General features: G+C 35.7%; 1 protein-coding gene across 2 annotated transcripts in view; it reads right to left on the reverse strand.

Moving 5' to 3' along the window:
- Positions 1-438: 438 nt before the first annotated feature.
- Positions 439-24,660, reverse strand: part of CNTNAP3 (contactin associated protein-like 3) — a 229,914-nt gene continuing 205,692 nt past the window's right edge. Inside the window, exons 17-23 of one of the 2 annotated variants that reach the window (XM_011968882.1) lie at positions 24,045-24,284; positions 12,496-12,720; positions 10,792-10,925; positions 9,800-9,887; positions 6,866-7,096; positions 6,560-6,631; positions 439-2,800 (exon numbers count right to left, since the gene is read on the reverse strand). In XM_011968882.1, the coding sequence (XP_011824272.1) occupies positions 2,679-2,800; positions 6,560-6,631; positions 6,866-7,096; positions 9,800-9,887; positions 10,792-10,925; positions 12,496-12,720; positions 24,045-24,284 (1,112 nt within the window). In that variant the 3' untranslated portion in view covers positions 439-2,678. The remainder of the gene's footprint in view (positions 2,801-6,559; positions 6,632-6,865; positions 7,097-9,799; positions 9,888-10,791; positions 10,926-12,495; positions 12,721-24,044; positions 24,285-24,660) is intronic. The other variant, XM_011968883.1, reaches the window with a different exon arrangement.

Raw genomic sequence — 24,660 nt, forward strand, 5'->3', positions numbered from 1 at the left:
ACTATGATCTTTCACAGTAATAGAGACACGGGGTAGAATATATCATGTACCAGTACTAACTACTATCAAAGTATGTTAAGTTTATGCCGTAATAATTACTCTTAGGAAACAATCAAGATTTACAGTGATTTCCTAAGGTGAATTTGGACAAAAATATTGAGATAATACCACTCACCAGTGTCACTCTTTTATAGAGATAAGCCTTCAATGTCACATTAACTACTCTATTTTTAATATTAGAATTTTGAAGTTTTTAAGCATCAGAATCTTCAGCTTTCTCAAATGAAGAATGGCAATTATACGTTATTTTCTTTTTTAATTTGAAGACAAAATTTGGGAAATTATTACGTTTTACTTTTATATTACAAAAAGGTGTTACTTGCAACTAGCATCTACATATCTAAATAACATTTAAAGACTAAGTTCTCTGCAACAATAAAAAGTACTTTAGATTTTAGTAAGTTGACTGTTAGATGGTTGCTCTCTGGCAGAAGTTTAAATATATACATTCAGAGATATTTTTACATCTAGCAATCAGTAAATATTTATCTCTTTTTCTTGCACTTCGCGTTTAATAATTTAAAATAAAAAGTTTAACAGATGATAAATATCAAATCAAAAAAGGTCAACAAATCTTAATAATCTCAAAATATACAAGGGTAAAGTAATGCATAAACCAATACAGAATACATTTGTCTGCACATTTTTGCATAAATTTAAAAAGCATATAATTTTGTAATTTTAATTTTATAGAGCATTCCCTAAAATATTTTTTATTTTATTTAAAAATGAGTTTACTTTCAAATAAGATTAAGTCTGAAAATCAGTACAAAAGATTGATGGTGATGATGTATCAATATAATTTGATGCATTCGTTTTGCTGTCTTGCAAAAAGTGCAGTGAGCAATGGGCTGTCTGTACTTTCAATACAGATGTAGTATTCTGAGAAGAGATCATTTGTTAAGAGCAGATTTAAGACAGAGAGTGTATTCATTCTTTCAAAAACAACACAAATGAGAAGATGGAAATTCATTTATGTTATAGTAATGCTGAATCAGTATATTTTCAACTTGCCCTGATGTGGAAGAAATATACCATCTCATTAGTCCCTGGTAGGCAGGTGGTATGTGGAATATGAAGACCGTAGCATCACTGCTTTTATATAATTGGTTTATTGAATCCAAATGGTGGTTCCATGCATTATCAAATAACCACTGCTTCAATATTAGTCCTTGGAACTGTCTCCATAACGTTAATTCCAATCCTTTGCTGTCTTAGTGTGTATGTAAACCTTAATGAGACATGTTCCAGTTAATAGCATATATTCAACTTTGGGTAATCTATGGAAATTTGGCCCCATGGTCATAAACCTGTGATCAGAATGGCAGATTTAATAGGCATCATATAAATGCTAACTTTTCTTGGAGTGAACAGCTTTCAGTTTACATTCCAAAAGTGATTAGATGAGATGATAATACACAATGATATTTATACCTAGAGCAGTTCAAAATTTAGAAAAGGAATTAGTGATCTTCAGTTAAGCTATTTTTTTTAAATAAATTGAAAAGATGTTCTGTACAACATAATAGAGTCACAGGAAATTAAAGGCGTATCAGTAACAACTTTTAGAAAAAGAGAAATGAATGATAGAGAAAAACAGCTATGACTTCTCAATATTTTGGGGAAATAAGTTTAGGATGATGTTTCATTCAGGTATTAATGACACAAATAAAGGATAACTCTGTGTAAGAAGTAGTGTTTATATCTGGTTGTAAATTTAGTTAAAAACATAATCACAATTTACAAAAACTGTAATTACAAATTACAAAGAAAAATAGGCAGACAATCTTGTATTGACATCCTCTTGCATCTTGTTACCTACCAATTTTCTGTTCCATTACAAAATTCAATACTAAAATTTCATAGCTAACATTCAATATTAATTTCAACATTAAAATTTATCAAAATGATTAAAAACAGTCAATTAGAAAAAGCAATACACCAAAAATAATGGTGGTATTTCCAGGCTTCTACTGTGTTGTATTAACCATCATATGGGGGAAGAAAAGGGCTGTAAATTTTGGGTAGGCCACTTGGCTCTGGATTCCAGGACTATGGAAAAGCCAGTGAAGGTAAACTAAGAAGCATTTCCTGTTTTATAAACATCAGCAGAGGACCAAAAAAAGGGATCCCAGATATGTTTTCAAGTAACAAAAAGCATTTTACAAATGCATTTTACATTAACAAAGTACAATTTTGTCTTTTACATCTGAACAAAAGTTCTGTCATTTTTAAAAAATAAAGTAGGGTCACAGCTTTATCATCATTTTCTCATCTAAAACCCCACAATTATTAACACAGATCAAACTGCAGTTTTAGAAGAGTCTTTGAATGGGGAAGCTACTGAACAGTGATGAATGGCCACACCTAATTCACCGTTCGGAAATTGACGGAGGACTGTGTTTCACGGAGGGAGAAAGGGGCCTCCCAGAGGCTCTGAGGCTGCAGGTCTTCAGCCAGGTGATAGCACTGCACCCACTGTGTGCACCCTGATGGCAACAGCAGGCAAGTCCGCAGTCGCGGTGACAGAGACAGCCACAGCTGCCAATCAGAAGACTCACTCTTTCTGGCCTTCATGGACTGTGTTTTGCACACAGAGCTCGCTGTTTAGAGCTGTCTCAGCACTCTTCTTTTTTTGAGACTTTTGACTCATTTTCTTTGCGTAACTTTCTCTGTTGATAGATGCGTATGGCTATGGCAGTGATGCAAAGCAAAATAAATATCACAACTGCTATCACGCCTAGGGAGGGAAAAGAAAAAATAAAACATTAGAATTTTTTTCTTTTTCTTTTTTCTTTTTAGAGAGAGGGTCTCACTCTGTCACCCACGCTGGAGTGCAGTGGCATAGCTAACTGTAGCCTCGACCCTCCCAAGTAGCTGAGACTATAGGCCGCTTCACCACGTTCAGCTACTTTTTTTTTTTTTTAAACAATTATTCTTTGTAGAGATGGGGTGTTGTAGAGATGCTATGTTGAGATGCTATGTTGCCCGGGCTGGTCTTGAACTCCTGGGCTAAACTGATCCTCTCACCTTGGCCTCCCAAATTATTGGGATTACAAGTGTGAGTTACCGTGCCTGGCCTCAATGTCAGAATATAAATGGTGACTTTTGCTCCAATCAGAGGCTTTGAAGACATCATTGCTTTTTAAGTTTGGTTAAAATAAACCAACCATCTATTATATTATAAACTGAAAACATCAAAACTCAGAAATGCTAACGCCAAGTAATTTTATGACATTTAGCATACTTCTGAGCTACTGTGACTTTTGGATGTGGCTGTGTTAGGCTTTTCCCCTACAGATACATGATGATTGGGTTTCAGATAATGCTTTCAGATTTAAAAGAAGACAGACATACATGTCTCTAAGATCATGTGCATCCTTCAGTTAACAAGTGGGAAATTTTAAATCATTTAAAAAGTATAGCGTGTTTAGCATCATCATAGATCATTAAATGTTATTGTTAGTACAGTGAAATGGGTACATTTTAATAAAATTGTTTTCAAATACTTTTATGATGCTATACTTTTGAAACGCAGTAGTGTAGCATATAGGTAATCAATCCCTATTACCAAAAATAATGGAGGCAGATTTATTATTATTTTTTTACCTGGAATGTGGATTATTTGAAACAGGTGGGTGAAATGTTTTAAAATATTGAATCCATTAGCAGTGCCCATGATTCTCGACTCTAGCTGCACACTCAGTCAGTAAATCAGAAGAAATGAATGGAAGGCCTGGATATCAGTATCTTTACAAATTGTTCCAGGCTTTAATTCAGAGCCAGAGTGCTAAAGCGTGAAGCCATGCCACAGAATGCTGTTTACTGAAGCAATCATACTAGTGACAAATGAAAGTAAAATCTATGCTAAAAGAAATAAATACATATAAAGACAAGCTTCTGAAGGTAATCAGAATATGTCACCCCCAAATATGCCTTTTTGACAAATATTTTGAGGTAAAGGCAATTACGAAGCAGCCAGTGGAGGAAGAGCTCTCTAGATCCGCCCCTCCTTTCACCTAAAGACAGGATGTAAATTCTCTTTTACCGGAGACCATTCTTACCAGCTCAGGGATGTCAGCAGAAGCATGTACAAACACACTTACTCCATTAGTTTCTTCCCATGTATTTATCTTCCCATGGTTTCTCGCCTTTGGAAGCCTAAAATTGCTTTCCACTGTCCTGTCAGTTCTCCACGAATGTATTGTTGCAGAGGAGCCAGAGTTCTAAGCCACCGCGCTTTGACTTTCACTGAGGTTTCTCCCACATGCTGTGGGGCTGCATGCCTTAGTCAACTTGCTTGTTTTTCTCTTGTTAATCGGAGGTCTGTCCCAACTACAAACTTATGAGTGATGAGGAGAAATCATATTTCCTCCCCCATGCTTTTACTGCCTACATAGTACATTTAAAGTACTTCACAAAAATATTAATTTATACCTTCAGCCAGTCCATATTAGAAAATGCAAACTGCCTTTGGGAAAGCCCAGGGGAAGCCTTCCAGACTCCTTTTCATCCCCTCCTTCAGAAACCAAGTAAGAATTTATCAGGGGAAGGAACACTGCTAAGATGTTTCTCTACGTTTACTCAGTCAATCTTGCCAGTGATACTTGACCACAAGCAATATAATACAATTCCAAAGATAAGAGCTGGTTCTATTATCAACTTGCCCATTTCCTTATCACCAAAAGCTGGGCACTATCCCTGACATTGTGTAAATGTCTGTAGGCCTTGGAAACCTAGTCTGAAAATGTTCGGCATGTTGAAATTGCATTTGCATTGCAATGAAAAAAATCTCCTAAAAAAGGCAGGATTGATTTAGGATTGGATTGTATTTAAAATTGAACACGCAAGTATACCTTTTAGATATGCATTATTGACCACATTCCCACTGGAAACTTTAAAAACAGTTTTTGTTCACCAGGTCATGTATTTTTAATTTACACCTTACTGATTGCTAAGAGAAAAAGAATTGAGATAGTGATGGAAATGTAAATATCCCCAACTCAAATTTAGTCAGAACTTTATTGTGTTGAAACTGTTTTCTGTCATTTTGGAGGAAACAAACACACCTAGCTTACTTTTGTATGTGTTATAGAGATTCTGCAGAATAAGAATACAATCAACATTGCAATAATTCGGCCGGGCGTGGTGGCTCACACCTGTAATCCCAGCACTTTAGGAGGCTGAGGCAGGCAGATCACAAGGTCAGGAGATAGAGACCATCCTGGGTAACACGGTGAAACCCTGTCTCTACTAAAAATACAAAAAATTAGCCGGACGTGGTGGCGGGCACCTGTAGTCCCAGCTACTCGGGAGGCTGAGTCAGGAGAATGGCGTGAACCCGGGAGGTGGAGCTTACAGTGAGCCAAGATCACGCCACTGCACTCCAGCCTGGGCAACAAAGCAAGACTCCATCTCAAAAAAAAAAAAAAAACTTTCAATAATTCACTCGTTAATTAACAAGTAAAGGTGAATGCTTATTTTTTGCACCAGTTCTAAATAAATTATATTTTAGAAAAAAAGTTTTCATTGCCTAAACATACTTTTAAACTGTGCTTAATTTTACTTTTCTTCAGTTAAAAATAACCACAAAACATTCTTAGCCTATTAGATTAGTTCTTTCCAAAGTATGATTAAAAGTGAAACATACAATGGCTACTGCTGTAAATGTCCTTAATGACAGGGAATTGTACACTTTAAAATAATAATGCATTTTAAATAATGCGTGCATTTAAAACTTCTTAAATAAGTGAAACATTGTTATGGGAGTATCTAAATCATGCCATTTGTCATTAAAGGAAAGTACCATAAAGTGTGTGCTCTGATAATTAGCTGAGGTTTCCATTGCTTTGAACATAATTACTTCAGGTTCGTCCAGCAGTTGCCATTACTTTGACAAATATCCCATATGTCCTAGGGAATACAGCTATTTTCAAATTCATTATTAGTTTTGTAACTGTTCTTCAAAAAAAATTGTTTCAGCAGAATTCTTACACACTGAGCATCCCCAGGGAAGCTGAAATCAGCAGATACTGCCTCAGAAAATCAACGAAGGCCGGGCACGGTGGCCATGCTTTTGCTCTCAGCACTTTGGGATGCTGAGATGGGCAGATCACTTGAGGCCAGGAGTTCGAGACCAGCACGGCCAATATGGAGAAACCCTGTCTCTACCAAAAACACAACAAATTCGCCAGGCATAGTGGCGCACGCCTGTCATCCTAACTACTCAGGAGGCTGAGGCAGGAGAATCGCTTGAACCCGGCAGGCGGAGGTTGCAGGGAATGGCGATCTCGCCACTGCACTCCAGCCTGGGTGACAGCGGGAGACTCCTGTCTCAAATAGAAAAAACCAAAAACCAGAAAAGCACAAAGCAATACATAGCACCCCTGTGGCCTCACCATTGAGCGTTGATTCTTACATATATTTCCCATTGTGCTAAGTAATGCATCAGTATCTAAAGCGATAATGACAAACAACCGGTCATTCAGGGCCTTGTTACCTCCGATGACCGCAGAGTCTCTTCTGTCCGCATTAACCAAGGGCTCTCCCTCATCCGCTGGTCCAGAACGACCTACAACAGGGAAAGGGAGAAAGATGCTTATTAGCGTGATTTAATCACGCCACAATTCACACATATCAACTTTTGTCAATTAAAAGTGAATTAAAATAAGAACATCACAAAAATATATTTTAAAAAAGGAAAAAAGAGAGGATGACAGAGACAGAGAAAAGAAGGCTTTTGAGAAAATCACAAACATTTGAGAGAAGCGCAGTTTCGGGTGCGCTGGGGTGGAAGGCCACACACCTGCGCCCCCTGCGAGTCGGGGAGCCAGTTCCCGAGCCGGGGAGCCGGACGCTGCCCCCGCCGCGCAGCGGGTCACTGGGGCCACGTGGCCGCGCACGGTGACCCGGGAGGGGCCGCCGGGGCGCAGCGCCGCCTTCAGGGGAGCAGCGCGGCCAAAGCGCACCGCGGAGAGGCAGCCAGTGAAGCCACTCGCCGCTGCCCGCCGTGTGTCCGGGTCCGCGCCGGCGGCCTCTGAGGACAGAAGGGGGACACACAGTTAGGGCGCAGCGGCGGAGATGGGGCGCAGGGGCACCCCGCATTTGCAAGACAGCGACCCTCGAAAGTCCCTCCAAACCCCTTGATCCTTCACTCCAGGAGAGGTCACCCTGAATCTTTACTTTTGGCAACTATTTCCATTGTCAGGGTTATGATAACAGATTTGTTCAAGTCCAGATGGCTGGCTCTCTGCAAGTACCAGAACTTCATAGGAAAGCAGTTACATGGTATACATTTAAGAAATCCTCTGCCATTTAATTTTTAAAATATAGCATTAAAATAAAATTTTAATGGGACTCAGCCAATAATTCCGAGATTACAGAAAAATGACTCTTGGACGGCAGAGCTCTGCAAATCCTTTCTGGTTTTGCTTATTATATCATATTATAGTTGCTATTTTGTATGATGACTTTCATATTATCTAAATAAACTATCTTTTGTCATCAGATAATATCCCTCTTTATCTCATTTAAGATTCGATTATATTCCAATCTTAAATTCAATCTTATCTGAAAGTAGTGCTGCATTTCTTAAATTTATCAGCTGTTGCCTGCTGGTTTTTGGCAGGCCCCTTCATGTTCAATATTGTAAGAGCATTTAACTGTTATTTTTAAACCTCGTTTGACAGAATTTAGTCCATTCGTCTTTAGAGTAATAACCACTATATCTGATTTTATTCTTTTTTATCTTACACTATTTACTTTGCATGATTGTTTCATCTTTTTTCCTTTTATTTTGCTGGTTTAATCAGTTTCCTTCTTATTTCCTGCTTTCCGTTTTGTGAGTTTGAGAGCTCAACTTCCCTAGCCCTCACAATCAAAATTATTCCTTTACACAGTTACATGAAAACAAGATCCTCTTTTTCCAACTTTCCCCCACTCCCAATAGTGAGATGATCGATTGCACGGGTTCTTTCTCCCAACCCTCCCTCCCACCCCACCGCGGGGTCCCCACAACAGATCTTCCCTAAATGGGAGGCTTGGGAAATTCTTCTTTCTTTCTTCTCTCACTTTTACCTTTTTACCTTTCTTTCTTTGGTTTTACTCTAGTACAGTTAGATCCTGACCAGAGTGACAATTTCTCTTACACTTATATTTTTCTGTTTCCAGTTCAAGGATCTTTACGTAATTTATTTTTTTCCAAGAAAGAACTTCGACAGGATTGACGAAGACTCTCCCCATGACCAGATGTTGGTCAGGCTACTCTAAGCTCTCGGCTCAACCAGCCTGACCTTTGGTCTTTCATCGGCCAGCTTACCTAGAATCCTGCCAATCTGATTTTAACCCAAATCTCCCACCGTCAATATCTGATCACCCTCAATGTCTAATCACTACCTTTCTCATCCCTCTCCTCACCCGACAGGTGATATCTGACTACCCTGGCCTGGCTTCACCAAGAATCCTGGTAAGTCAGTTTGGCAAGAATTACTCTCTCTTATTTTGTAATTTTCCACTCAGACACCCCACCCCAGCCACTCTGTTCAAGTATCAATATATTGATAACTTAGAACAGAGTGTTTTGAGTAACTTTCTTTGTAAAATTAGTGGCTTCTCTATTAGCCAACTTGTTGGTCTATTTTACTATAAGTTAAAGCACTTCCTATATAATTCCAAATTTAAATATAAAAGTGTAGTTTTGGTATAATTACTAAATGATGTGAGAGTGGCAAAAAATTTATAGCAGAACCAATCCTAAAATATAGTTGTTCAAAGTATAAAGTGTTTTATTAATCTTTGATGATTATCTCTACCTCCAAGGACAGGCAAAATGAATATTTATAATTTTCTGAGATCAGTTGCTTCTTACTATATACTTCACTGCTGAATTTGAATGTAGATTTTTATACCATAAGTTACATGCCTTTGAATATACCATCCTTGAATGAAAACATTAACACCTTCAATTTCATGTTCTCCTTTTTTTGGAAGGAAACAAAGATGTATATAATAAATATTATTCTACTTTTTGATCCTCTTAATATTAAAGTGTAGTTCATTTTCTTAATTGATTTACATAAGATGGGTATTTTTCTTTAAAAAAAGATTATTTTCCTCAGTTCCTTTATTAAATGTAAAGCTAACTGTGCTTTTACAACAGGTTATAAAAGACAATATGATAGACAATTACTGTAACTTTCTACCTTGCGTAATAGATGTTTATGAATATGCCTCCCCATTCCTGTCAGATACTAGAGTCGTAAAGGATGGAAACAACAGGTAAAGCAGGGCTTGAGACAGAATTAAAACTGTATTCATCTGCCGTAATAAGATAAACAGTTTTTTTCTCTTTTTTTCAACTCAAATGTAGTTTTAGCATTGAATGACAGTCTCTGGAGTTGATGTTAATACATACATAATCTGTGAACTTAGTGTCAGCTTTGATAATATTTCACTTTTCAAGAGGGGTTAGAAAAACACCGTGGTTCATTATGCATGATTGCCAAGTGACAGGTTAAGTGTGGAGGTATTTTTCCAGGGACGCCCTTGCACATCTCACAGGCAGCACTTACTCATGATTATATGTACACTCAGGCAAGAGTACAGTTTGCACCTTGATTGTCACTCACTGTGAAATTATTATTCAAGTAAGACAAGGAGCTTCTTTCAGCATGATGAATGCTGCCAGGGTTTGTGACATGACACTTGCGTTTTTTGGAAAAAAGCCTTTTCTTCTACTTACCTAAAACCTTTCCCAATATGAGAGATTTGACGGCGTTGAATTCTGTCCCTGAGGACAAGATGACTTGTTTCTTTGCACTCTGGTTAACCTATTAGATGTCCCATGAGAAGCAAACATCAACAGCAAGTACAATTTTAATGATAAGGAAGCAAAGGAAGATGAGGAAAGGAAAGATGAAAATAAATCACTTTTAAGTATCACTACAAAAGTTCAAGGAGCCACCTTCAAGTAATTAATCATTTAGAAGGGGAAGCTATTTTATAGCAATTCCTATGATGCCATCAGCTACCACTGTCTCTATGATCTACCCACTTGCTGGCTTTACTCTTCTTCATAATGGAAGGATCTATAATGGGCAGAGTCCATGAAAAAGATGGAAGCAGCTGTTTTAAACTTAAATACGTACTCATTCTGTGGAGAAAATTTCAAACATAAAACCAAGCATTGTTGTCCTCTGCGCAGATTAAAAGTATATTTTCCTTCCAATGCCGATGACAATGTGTAATTTACTTTGTCTGTTGTGACTCAGGTCTATTTTCTTATTCCCATTTTAATGACTATGTTGTGTGCTTTTAAACCGTGTTTTTAAGTTGCTAAAGTATTTGTTCTTTTATAATCAGAATAAGGCAAGTTCCCACTGCAGTATCAATGAATAGATTCCACCAGTAGTCACTATAATAAACTAGAAAACATTCCCCTACTGAGTAAAGTAAAACAAATAAAGATATTTTGATATTTTAAATAGTAAAATATTAATAATACCTTTGACAGAATTATATTGCTAAACAAACAAAACAAAGCAATACAGAATAGACCACCACCTCCTCTCCCCCAGATCCTGGCCATATTTGGCTTCTTTTTCTTGACTTACGGAAGAGCAGCACTGAATGGGTTGCTCTTTTATTAATATCTATTATCAAATTTTTGCATTAGATTATTTGTTCTCAAAATAATAATATTAGTTAGTCTGACTTTTGAATTTTTGGGATTACCTCTACCACGACCACTGCGTCTTCTCTGTTAATTTTCACTTGGTGAAGTTGCCCATCAGCCATGTTTTTAAAATCAAAGGCAAATGCATCAGGATTTTGATGTCTATCTAGCTTGTACCTAATCTGCAAACTTCCTAAAAAGAAAAATAAATGGCATTTAAAATTAAAGTGGTATTTTATAAAACTCTTGATATAGATTCTAGAGCACTTTTATTATTATTTACTTACAGCACTTTTGAATCTATTTAGCATCAATTTAGATGCACCCAATAGTCATCTTTCCTGGAACAGTAATTACTTAAGTGCTATTCCAGTGCCAGACTCTGGGTCCAATGATGCTATTTTAAAAGTCAAGACTAAATGTGTTGTTAACAAGCAGTCTCTCTTCATTTTTAAATGAAAAGGTTTAAATTATGCATATGAGCTCAGAACTCAGATCTAAATTCATTATGACTTTGATATTTATTTTATGAAATGATGAAACTCCATGCAACATTGTATCAACATTCAGTTCCTGTAATTATAACTTCTAATAAGACTCATTTTAATGTATTACTGATATGTGGATACAGATTTTTTATAGCCAGAATTATTTTAAGTCTCCTGCCATAATCCAAAAATGAGGAAGAGAAAAGGTTCTGTCAGGAGACAAGGTTTCCAAAATATCTACATCATCTAATATACATACCCCTCTGCTACACAGATGTACCCTCATTATCTAGAATTCTCTTGCAGCTTATGCTAAGATCCTGTCAATCAGATATGTATATATATACACACACACACTTGAGGTGGAGTCTCTCTCTGTCACCTAGGCTGGAGTGCAGTGGTGCGATCTCAGCTCACTGCAAGCTTCACCTCCCTGGTTCACGCCATTCTCCTGCCTCAGCGTCCCAAGTAGCTGGGACTACAGGCGCTCGTCACCACGCCTGGCTAGTTTTTTGTATTTTTAGTAGAGACGGGGTTTCACAGTGTTAGCCAGGATGGTCTCGATCTCCTGACCTCGTGATCCGCCCGCCTTGGCCTCCCAAAGTGCTGGGATTACAGGTGTGAGCCACCGCGTCCGGCCTAATCAGAGATTTTGTAGATTGTTTTCTAGACATTAAATTTTTGTGCTGTGTATCTAACAAACTTAAAGCTTGGTCTTCTTGTTCAACTGTGAAAGCCTTGGAATGCCTCAGTTACCACTGTTTGAGAGGGTGCCACTATACTTTTCTTCTATAAAAGTGATATAACTAGTTTTTCAGTCACTGATGAGATAGAGAACAGCTGTACTTATCTGTTGCTTAAAGGAATTGGCTTTTATATAGCTGTACTATAACATCCACATAAATGCTCCTCTATTTTGCTTAGAATGAGGAGGGAATGTATGTCATGTATCTAGATATCTTATTTCAAAATGAACTGCAAAACCAATTTGAGTCATCATGTACTATTAAAGGCATCCTATCAATAATAAGAATATAATGGCATATCAACTCCATAAAATTATCAAACATGTAATGTGAGAAAAGCATCTTAATTTAATCTTGAAATGCTAGCTTTTATAATAACCATTAAGGAAGGCACTGAAAAACCAAAGACATTGGAAGGCATGCAGTTTTCTTTCATCATTTGTAGTTTGAATGCTGAGAAGACCCATGCCATTACAGTCCTATTTTTCTAATTCAGGGTTCTCTTTTTCTTTACACAAAAGATATTCACCATTGTTGGCGAGGATAACTGAAAGGTATTCCTCATAGAAAGAGCTCACATACAGCAATAAGCTCGGAGTTTGTGTGGTTCGGAAGCTCAGCGTGATCATTTCTCTGGTCAATGTTACATCTCTGTGTAACGAAGAAACGAGGGAGCTGGAGTTTTCACTTAAAGTGTAATGTTCTTGAAAATGATATGTCATTGAGGAGCCAGTTTGAAAATATGCGGAAATCTCTGAAATGATAAATACATTTTTGTTATGTTAACAAAATGTAAGTCTAACAGTCTTGTGTTAAGTACGTTTAGAGAATGAGACCAAACCTTAAATATCCTGGGAGATAAAATAATAGTGAAATGTTTTCCTGTTTTTTTATTTTTCACTTTTAAAATTTTTTTAAAAACTGCAGTTTGAAGAAAAAGTAGCAAACTCCAATATACTCATAACTCAGAATTGACTAACATTTAATAGAGATTTTATTTAATTCTCCAAATCATCCTCATCTCATATTTACATATGATTTATTCTCCAGAATAAATGTATAATTTCAAAGTAACTTATCTCATCTTTGGGTTCCAATATTTTCCCAAATCATTCATTTTTAAACATCTTTATTCAGATATAATCCATATGCCATGTAATACACCCAATTACAGTGTAAAATTCTATGTCTTTTAGTATATTTGCAGGCATGTGCAAACATTGCTACAATCAATTTCAGAGTATTTTCACTCCTCCCGACCTTCTTATTCCCTCGTACAAAACCCTCCATATCCACTAGCATTCTCTGTTTCTCTCCAACATCCCAGCCTATGCAACTACTAATTTACTTTCGGTCTCTGCAGAGGTTCCTATTCAGGAGATTTCGTATCAGTGGAATCATATAATGTATGGTCTTTTTAATCTGGCCTCTCACTTAGCATGATATTTTCAAGGTTCGTCCATCTTGTAGCATATATCAGAATTTTATTCCTTTTTATTGGTGAATAATATTTCACTGGATGTAAATAATAATGGATGTGCCACATTTTGTGGATCTATTTAACAGTTGATAGACATTTGGGTTGTTTCTACTTTTTGACTATTATAAATAATGCTTCCGTGAAAATTCATGTGTAAGTTTTTCTATGGACACGTTTTTATTTTTCTTAGGTATATATACCTAGGAGTAAAATTGTGTAATCTTATGATAACAACAACTTTAAGATTTTGAGAAAAAAAAAAAAAAAAGATTTTGAAGAACTGCCATATTTTTTCCAAAATAGCTATACCATTTTACATTCCAAACAGCAATTAGGAGGGTTTTAATATCTCCACATCCTCACCAACATTTGTTATTATCTTTCTTTCAAATTACAGCTACACTTGTCTGTGTGAAGAGGTATTTCATTGTGACTTTGATTGTGTCTCTCTACTGGCTAATGTTGCCAACTATTTTTTCATGATTTTATTGGCCATTCACACATATTTGCTAAAGAAATACCTATTTATAAGCTTTACCTACTATTTAATTGGGTTAAATTTCTTTTTATTCAGTTGTTTTTTTTTTGTTTTTTGTTTTTTGTTTTTTTTGAGGTGGAGTCTCGCTCTGTCACCCAGGTGGGAGTGCAGTGGTGCAATCAGCTCACTGCAAGCTCTGCCTCCTGGGTTCAAGCCATTCTCCTGCCTCAGCCTCCTGACTAGCTGGGACTACAGGAGCCTGCTACCACGCCCGGCTAATTTCTTTGTTTTTTTTAGTAGAGACGGCATTTTCACTGTGTTAGCCAGGATGGTCTCGATCTCTGACCTCATGATCTGCCCGCCTCGGCCTCCCAAAGTGCTGGGATTACAGGCGTGAGCCACCGCGCCCAGCTTCTTATTCAGTTGTAAAAGCTGTTTAAATAATTTGAATACTAGACTCTTTTAAGATATATGATTTGCAATAATTTCTTCCATTCTATGGGTTATCTACTCTTTCATTCTCCCATGTTTTAAGAGTTTTATAGTTTTAGTTCTTACATCGAGGTCTACTTGGTACATTTTTATGTATGTGTGAGATAGAAGTCTAATTTCATTCATTTGCATGTGCATGTATATTCAGTTGTTTCAGAGACTATTTCTTCCCATTGGGTTGTCCTGGCACTCTTGTAAAATCCATTGACCATAAATGGTGAGGTATCTATCTGGAATTTCAGTTTTATCCCACTGAGCTATCTGTTTAGTCTTAGGCCAGTTATATACTGCTTTGCAGTAAGTTTGGTAATTGGGAAGTGTGAATCTATCAAATTTCTTCTTTTTCAAGATTGTTTTGGCTATTCTGCATCACTTAAATTTTCATATGAAATCAACCTGTCAATTTCAGGAAAGAAGCCAGCTGGGATATTGACTCAAACTGTACTGAATCTGTATATTAATGTAGAGAACACTGGTATTTTATTTATATTAATTATTCAATCCATGACATGAAATATCTCTCCATTTATTTATCCTTAATTTCTTTCCATGCTTTATAGTTTTCAGTGTGTTTTCCATTTCTTTTGTTAAATGTATTGCTATGTATGTTATTCTTTTTGATGCTACTGTAAATAAAATTCTTATTGATTTTATTTTCAGATGATTCATAGCTAATGTATAGAAATACAATTTATTTTGTATATTGTTCTTGTATTCTGCAATTTTGCTGAACTTGGTTTTAGTTTTAATAGTTTTAAGTAGATTCTTTGGGTTTTTTTATATAAAAAAATCACACCATCTCAAATAGAGATAGTTTTATTTCCTTTCTAATTTGGATCTTTTTTTCTTTCTTTTTTATTTTTTCATTTTCTTGCCTAATCAGCCTGGCCTGAACCTCTAGTACAATGCTGAATAGAAGTAGTGAGAGCATACATTCTTGTCTTGTTCTTGATCTTAGGAAAAAAACATTCAGTCTTTATAATCAAATATAATAATTTTAGCTATGAGTTTTTAAAAAATGCCATTTGTTAGATTGAGGAAGTTATCTTCCATAATTACTTTCTTGAAATTAAACAAAAATTCATGAAAGGATGTTGGATTTTATCAAATGACTTTTCTGCATCAGTAGAGATTTTCATGTGTTTCTGTCCTTTATTTCTTAGATATAGTGTATTATATTAATTGATTTTCAGCTGTTAAAACAACTTTCCATTTCTGGGATCATTTCCACTTTGTCTTGATGTATAGTCATTTTTATATGTGACTGGATTTGCTTTGGTAATATTCTGTTTAGGGTTTTCATACCTATCTGCTTAAATGATATTGGTCTATAGATTTAAAATATATATACTGATATATCTATGTCTGGCTTTGGTATTAGAGAAATACTGACCTTACAGAATAAGTTGAAAAATGCTCCTTTCTCTTTTATGTTTTGGAAGAGTTTTGAAGAATTAATACTTTTTATTTAAATACTTGATAGATTTTTAAATAGTCGATATATTCTGATAGTTGATAGCATCAATTGTTTGAAACCATCTGGACCTGGGCTTTACTTTGTGTGGTATTTTAATATTATTAAGACACTCCTTTTATTGTTACAGGCCTATTTATATTTTCTCCTCCTTCTTGAAAGAGAAGTAGTAGTTTGCATTAATTTTGTAGTTAGTGTCATCCTAGAAATTTGTCCATTTTATCTAAGTTATGTAATTTTTTTTCAACATAGTTGTTTATATTCCCTTGCAATCCATGCTATTTCTGTAAGGTTGGTAGTAATATCACTCTTTCATATGTCTTTCTAGTAATCTGCATCATCTCTTTTATTCTTGGTCAGTTGTACTAAAGGTTTGCCAATTTTGTTAACAATTTTAAAGGACTGACTTTTGGTTTGGTTAATTTTTTCTGTCACTTTTATATTATCCATTCGAGAAATTTCTCTTGTTTTACTTATTATTTCCTGCTTCCTCCTTACATTAGATTTAGTTTGCTCTTCTTTTTTCAGTGTCTTACAGTGGCAGGTCAGGTTTTTTTTTGGGAACCATTTTTCTTTTTAAATATTGATGTTTACAGCTTTAAAATTCCCTCTAAACCCTGCTTTAGCTGTGTTACTATATGTTTTAGAAATGTTGTATTTTTGCTTTCATTTATCTCAAAGCCTTTTCTAATTTCCCTTTTGATTTTGGAGTGTATAATTTCCACATATTGTGATATTCTACAATTTCCTTCTATTATTAATTTCATCCCATTGTGTTTATAAAAGACCCTTCATATGATTTCAATCCTTTTAAATGTGTTGAGGTTTGATTTACAGGTAGCATGTTGTCTAACCTAGAATATGTTCCATGAACACTTGAGAAGAATATACATTCTGCTATTGTTAAGTGGCGTGTTCTACAGATGTGTGCTAGAATGATTGCGTTAGCTTTTTCAACTCTATTTTCTTGGTAATCTTCTGAGTAATTATTCTATCCTTTATTGAAAGTGAAGTATTGAATCCTCCAGCTTATTCCTGGTTTGTCTGTTTCTCTTTTCAGTTCTGTCAGGTATTCTTTATGTAATTTGGGGCTATATTATTAACTACTTATAAATTTGTAGTCATTATATCTTTTTGAGGGAATTAACTTTTTATCATTATAAAAGTTTCTCTATTTCTAGTAGCACCTTTTGTTTTAGAGTTTATTTTTTGTGATATTAACTATAGTCCCTTTAGCTCTCTAGGGTTACTCTTTGCATTGTACATGTTTTCCCTTCTTTTACTTTCAACTAAATTACCCGTTTCAATCTAAACTGTATCTCCTCAAACAGCCTTAGTTAAGATTTCTTTTGTTATCCAGTCTGACAGTATCTGTCTTTTGATTGGATTACTCAGTCGATGACGTTTAATATTATTACTGATACAGTTGGATTTACATCTGCCACTTTCTTTTTCTTTTTCTGTATGTTTCATTGTTTTCTTTTCACTTTCGTTCTTGACTTATTATTTTGTATTGGTGCATAGTTTGGAGTGTAACATTTTAATTTCTTTCTTGATTTCACTATACTTTGGGGTAAAATATATGTAATATATAATTTGCCACTTAACCATTTAAAATGTGAAATCTAGTAGCATTAATTAAATTCACAATGTTGTGCAATTATCACCTCTTTTGATTTCCAAAATTTTTCATCACCCCAAAGATAAACTCTGTATTCATTAAGCAATAACTCTCCATTGCTCCCTCATCTCAGCTGCTGGTATCCTTGAATCTACTTTGTCTCTACAAATTTGTCTACTGATATCTAGTAAACACGGAGTCATATAATATCTGCCCTCTTGTGTCTGGCTTATTTCACTTAGCATAATGTCTTCTAGGTTCATCAATGCTGTATCATGTATCGGAATCTCATTCCTTTTAATGGCTGAACATATACCAGTATATGCATACACTACATTTTTTTAAATCAATTCATGTGTTGTACCAGTATATGCATACACTACATTTTTTTAAATCAATTCATGTGTTGATGGACACTTGTATTATTTCCACTATTGTGATTAGTGCTACTATGAACATTTGTATACAAGTATCTGCTTGAGTTGTTTTCAATTGTTTTGGTTATATATGTACAAGTGGAATTGCTGGGTTCGAAGGTAGTTCTGTTTAACTATTTTGAGTTAACTCTAAATCAATTTCGACAGTGGCTGTGGCATTTACATTCCCATCAGTAACAAAAGGGAGTTCCAATTTCTCTATGTTCTTGCCCAAACTTGTTATTTTCTGTTGTTGTTGTTTTTTGATAGTCAATCTAGTGGGTTTGAAGAGGCAGCTCATTATACTTTTGGTTTGCATTTCCTTAATAACTAAAGACGTTGAGTATCATCCTTCCATGTGATTATTGACTCTCTGTATATCTTTTTGGAGAAATGTCTCATCAAATCCTTTGTCCAATTAGACTGTTTTTCTCTTTGTTGTTAAGTTGTGGAAGTTATTAACATATTCTAGATCAGATATAATTTGCAAATATTTTATCACATTCTGTGGGTTGTCTTTTTACTCTCTTGATAGTGCTCTTTGATACACAGAAGTTGTTAATTTTGATAAAGTCCAAATAATCTATTTTTGTTGTTGTTGTTGCCTGTGCTTTTGGTGTGATCTTCAAAAAACCACTACCAAATCCAAGATCATGAAGATCTACCTATATATCTTCTCCTAAAAATTGTTTTAGTTTTAGCTTTTAGATTTAAAACTTTGATTCATTTTGAGTTAATTTTGGTAAGGGTCTAACTTCAGTCTTTGCATGTGAATACCCACTTTTCCTATGTTTATGTTGAATAGACTGTTATTTTCCAATTGAGTGATCTTGACAAAGACTAGGTTAAACATCAATTGACTGTATGTATGAAGGTTTATTTCTGGTCTTTCGGTTCTATTCCATTGATTTACAGGTTTATCCTCATTCAGTGCCACACTGTTTTGAATAATGCAGTTTATAGTGAGTTTTGAAGTCAAGAAGGGTGAATTCTCCAACTTTGTTCTTTTGTAAAATTGTTTTGCCTATTCTGGGCTTTTTCAAATTTTATATAAATATTGGGATGGGCTTTTCCATTTGTACAAAAAGTGCTCTGGGGATTTTGATAAGAATTGGATTAAATCTGCATATTGCTTTGGGTTGTATTGTCATTTTAATAATATTAAGTCTTCCAATTCATGAATATGAAATGTCTTTCTATCTATTTATGTCTTTCTTTCATCTCTTTCAACAACGTTTTACAGTTTTCAGTGTCCAAGTCTTTCACTTTCTTGGTTAAGTTCATTTCTAAGTTTTTTACTCTTTTTGATGATATTGCAAATGAATTGTTTCCTTAATCTCATTTTCAGATTTTTCATTGCTAGTGTAGAGAAATACAACCAAATTTTTGGTGTTAATTTTGTATTCCACAACTTTGCTGAATTTATTTATTTTTTCTTAACAGTTTTTATTTTCTGAAGAGTTTTCTACATATAAGATAATGTAATCTGAGAGAGAGAGAGCGAGCCCTTCTATTCAAATTTGGATGCCTTTTATTGCTTCTTCTTGTTTAATGACTTTAGCTGAAACTTCCAGTACTATAACAAATAGAGGTGGTAAAACTGGGCATACTTGTCGTGTTTCTTATTTTAGGGACGAAGCTTTCACCACTGAGTATGATGTTAGTTGTAGGTTTTTGATATATGGCCTTTATCATATTGAGAAAGTTCCCTTCTATTCCTAGTTTATTGATTGTTTTTTTTTCAATCATGAAAGGTTACTGGAGTTTGTTAAATTTTTTTTCAGCAACAATTAAGATAATCATGTTTTTTTTCCCCTCGTTCTATTAATCTTGTGTAATACATTGACTGATTTTCATTTGTTGAACCACTCCTGAAATTGTGGGATAAATCCTACTAGGTTTTGGTATATAAACCTTTTAATATACTTCACGACAATGTTTTATTTTCTTTAGTGATTGCTCTAAGCTTGCATTATACATATCTTATCAATAATCTGCTTCGGGTTTACACTAACTTAATACAAGTGAGATTTAGAAAGTTATTTCTACATAGCTCTATTTATTCTCTTTTGGAACTATTTTTATGCATACCAAACCCATTATTATTTTACATAATTTATTCTCTTTTTAAAAAATCTGAGAAAAGAAAAAAAGAGCAAGTAAGTATTTATAGACTGTCTATAAACGCTCTTATTTACCATTTCTGGTTCTCTTTCTTTGTTCCTCTGACTCATGTTACCATTTGGTGTCATTCCTTATTTCAGTACAGTCTTGCTCCCATCTGTCTCCTCTGTGCTGTTTTTTGTAATATATTTCTATAGGCCCGACAATGAAAATATATACATTATATATTTGTATATTCTCTATTATAGTTTTATACATTGCTTTTTAAAAGTTAAGCACTGAAAATGATAAGAAATATGACATTATACTTTATTTTATAATTACCTGTACACTTACCTTTATTAGTGCTATTTGTTTTTTGTGTGTAGATTCATATTATTGTCTGGTTCCTTCAGCCTGAAGGAATGTTCTTTGTTATTTCCTCTAATGCAGGCTGATAGCAGTGAACTCTCTACTTGTTGTAAGTAGGAATATATTTTACTATCTTTTTAAATTTTTAGTTTTTATGAATACCTAATAGTTGTACGTATTTATGGGGTAGAGGTAATATTTTGATACAAGCAATGTGTAATGATCAAATCAGGGTAACTGAGATATCCATCACCTTAAACATTTATTTCTTTTTGTTAGGAACATTCCAGTTCCACTCCTCTAGTTATTTTGAAATATACAATATATTATTGTTAACTATAGTCATTCTGTGCTACTGAACATGAAAAACGGTTTTGCTGGGTATAAGTTTCTTGATGACAATGGTTTCATCTCTTTGAATATGTTATCTCACTGTCCTGTGGCCTACATTCTTTCAGATTAGAAGTTAGCTGTTGATCCTGGCATTTCCTTGTATATATGATTTTTCTCCTACTGCTTTTAAAATTTCCTTCTTGACTTTGGCTTTCAAAGTTTTTAATAAGATGTGTCTGGATATAAACTTCTTTGTGTCATCTGTATTTCACTGAGCTTCTGCATCTTAGATTCACGATTTTTATTAATTTGGGGATGTTTTCAACCATTATTTTTCAAATAATTTTTCTGTTCCTTTGTCTCTCTCCTGGTATTTTCAATTATGTATATGTTGGTGTGCTTAGTTACGTCTGATATTTCTATGATGCTCTGGTTTTTTTTCATTATTATTTCTCTGTATTCTTCAGGATACATAATCTCTATTGATCTTGCTTCAAGTTTGCTGATTCTTTTTTTCTTTTCTCTGTTAAACTTCCCTGGTTTAACTCATTACTCTCTTCGAGTTATCAACATTCTCTTAACTGCTTACTACCAATATCTTCATACGACTATGCTTAAACTTATCCATGGTCTGTTCCAAATAGAAATCAGTTCACTTGGGGAGGGCTACCAAGCTGTGTACTTTCATGGCCTCCCTCTACCTCTTGGTTAAATCTGCCTCACTGCTCTGAAGCTGTAGGGAGTGACAGTGGCCTGCTCCCTTGTAGTAAAACCGTTGCTTACAAGTAGGGCGCAGGGTGGGAAAGGTAACTTCTTGCCTTGCCTCTCCTGGTGTAGAAACAGTTCCTTACAAGCAAGCTGGAGTGAGGGCAATTGGGACACAGTGTTTTCCAGCTGCCACACCTGAAGACCGTATGTCCTGGAAGGAGGAGTTGGTTTAGGAAGGAAGCCCCAGACTCCTCAGCTGTTTCTGCGTGGACAGAGCTTCTGTCCCACAAAACTGGGGATGATAAGAAATGCTGGCGCCCGATCTTGGGTAGTGCAGTGTCTCTGGAGTAGGGCCTGGGTAGAGAGGAAACCTTTGGCTTCTTGGCTACATCCATACAGAGTGGAGCTTCCGTCACACTGAGCTAGGGATGGGGAGGTGCAGGGAGAGGGGCTTGGCTTAAATGCCTCAATGCCTCAAACTCTCACTGTTATTACTGATTGATAAATGTTTCTTCATTTGATGTATTTCCTTACGACATTTTCTAGAGACTTTCAATAGTCGTTTTTTAAAATAATAATTTTTACCAGTTATGCCTGTTTCGTATGAGAGAGGGTTTACAGAGCTCCTCACGTGGCCAGCCTGGAAATGCCAGAGTACCATGTTTTTTTATTTGAATTTTACCTCGTCTTTAAAAATCGATTTGCTTTGTAGGAAGCATGAAACAGAGCTCCTGCAGTAGCTAGAGAAAAGGTGATTTGAAGATCAACCCTCCGTCAAGGTGAGAATTTAGAAATGTTCTTTTATGCCAAAGATGTTTCTCAGATTTACTGTTTGGATACAAAGGCTAATCCAAAGTGGTGTCTACAGTATTCTGAGACAGAAAAGTTGAAGGGCTTTCAGCTGCTCTTAAAACACTTTATGAAAGGTTGACATTTTAATTTTATATCAAGTTAATTCCAAAAATGTTTGTAGTATACACCTACATACACACATACACACACACCCCAAATATACCTGTAAATAAAAAGATGTTGGGAGATGATCATTGTCTTGGAATACTACTACACTCTTTCCATTTCCATAAAACATAAAGAATTTACTGAAAATCCAGATCATTCTTATTAGATTAAGTAATCTAACTATAACAAATGCCCCAGCCACTGGAGGACCATTTTCCATTTACTTACAATACAATGTCTATGCTTAAGATAATTTTGGGTTATAAAATAACATTCAAATTTCACTTAGCAAATGTGGATAGGGAATGCTTTAGAAATCAGCACTTGTGCTCATGAAGGAGTGATTACTCCTGATGTTGGCTTTCAGATATAAAAAGGGCTCTGTATTTGCACCAGAGCTATGTGATTTGTTAGCACAGAGATCTTCAGGACTAACAAAAGACATATGCAGGACCTTTTGAAAATTTAAATGACTTCTAGATAATGAATTCTCAAAATTCTTTTGAAAGTCACACAATTTTTATAGTGATTAAAGCCTGTTTTGCTGCTAAAAATATGTGTAACAGCCCAGAGACACTTAAAAACACAATTATATTTTACCTCTTATAACTGAATATTCTAATAGGTTTCATAAAAGTATTATAAATATATTAAATAAGTCAGTGCAAGGTACTTAATACTAAAATCAGTCCCTTTTTTCTTTTCTTTTTTTTTCCAACATGGAGTCTCACTCTGTCGCCCAGGATGGAGTGCAGTGGTGCAATCTCGGCTCACTGCAACCTCTGCCTCCTGGGTTCAAGCAATTCTCCTGCCTCAGCTTCCCGAGTAGCTGGGATGCCCGGCTAATATTTGTATTTTTAGTAGAGACGGGGTTTTACCATGTTGGCCAGGCTGGTCTTGAATTCCTGACCTCGTGATCTGCCTGCCTCGGCCTCCTAAAGTGCTGGGATTACAGGCATGAGCCACCACGCCCAGCCCTTTTCTTTTTTTCAAAATATGACTATACCTGAGCAACAGCTGTGTGATGCCGACTACACTCCTCTAAGGAGAGTCAGACATCACAGAGCAAGGTGTCTGAGTGATCCTGTCAATGACATGTCAATATTTAGTTAAATATGACTTCCCCCTCCTAGTTAATACACTTGTTTTATAAAAAAAGACATTTCTATAAAGGCCTTTTGAATCACTTCAAGTCATTGTCAGAAGGAACAATGGGTAAGAGGATTGCTCAAGCCTAGGAGTTCAAGTCCAGCCGGGGCAACAGAGAGGCTTGAATAGCAAGAAGTTGTCTCTAAAAATTAAAAACAAAAATAACAATGATGCTTTACTGATGTCAAAATTAGAACAGTACAAGGACAGAGTTGTGAAAACCAAATTATTTTGAGAGGATTAGCATTGAACAGATGCTAGGGGTAACCCAGAGATCTTCTAAGAAAGAAATCCAGAGAGGACTGATAGCCTTAAGTTTTCAAAAACAGTCATACCCCTTCTAAATTCCATAGAGGAATTTGGTACAGAAATTATTCCATTTCAAATAATTCAATCTTATCCTTTCTGTATAGTATCAAATGCCATAAGCGTTCTTCATATTATGTAAGTTTCATGTACTTGCCCTATAACCTGCTCCTTGGTCACACTTACCATTGGAGCAGAACGGCCCATCATATGCCGAGAAGGCACAGTCACAGGCGACCCCTCTGCGTTTCTCTCTGCATCTCCCTCCATTGCGACACAAGTGTCCATAGGTGCTGCAGTGTCCTGCACACCCAGGCTCCACTCCTGGCGTCACTGTGGCTCTTTCTTCCAGGTCCAGGGCCACCCCGTTCAACTGCAGAGACCGAATGCATCCTAGAAAGCCTCTCTGTCTGGCGGCCGTTCCACCTACAATGGAAACACTGCAAATAGAAACGTGTTCCTTGGTATTTTATTCAGGATTTTATGTCCATGTCAAACTCAGGCCTTATGGAGAGTGGCAATAATCACAATGTGTCCAAAAATTTTGTGAACATGCGCGATTTTGAAAATAAAACTCTTATGAGATATCACGAAGCTTTAAATGACATTGAATAAAACATTTATTCACATAACTTTCAAACATGGTGAGTCTGGCAAATCGTCCATCTGAAAACATTTCTTTTACTTCAGGTAAGAAAGAATTTCACGGCCGGGCGCGGTGGCTCAAGCCTGTAATCCCAGCACTCTGGGAGGCCGAGACGGGCGGATCACGAGGTCAGGAGATCAAGACCATCCTGGCTAA

The sequence above is a fragment of the Mandrillus leucophaeus genome, unplaced genomic scaffold (assembly GCF_000951045.1).
Source record: "Mandrillus leucophaeus isolate KB7577 unplaced genomic scaffold, Mleu.le_1.0 Scaffold862, whole genome shotgun sequence".
Lineage (NCBI taxonomy): Eukaryota > Metazoa > Chordata > Mammalia > Primates > Cercopithecidae > Mandrillus > Mandrillus leucophaeus.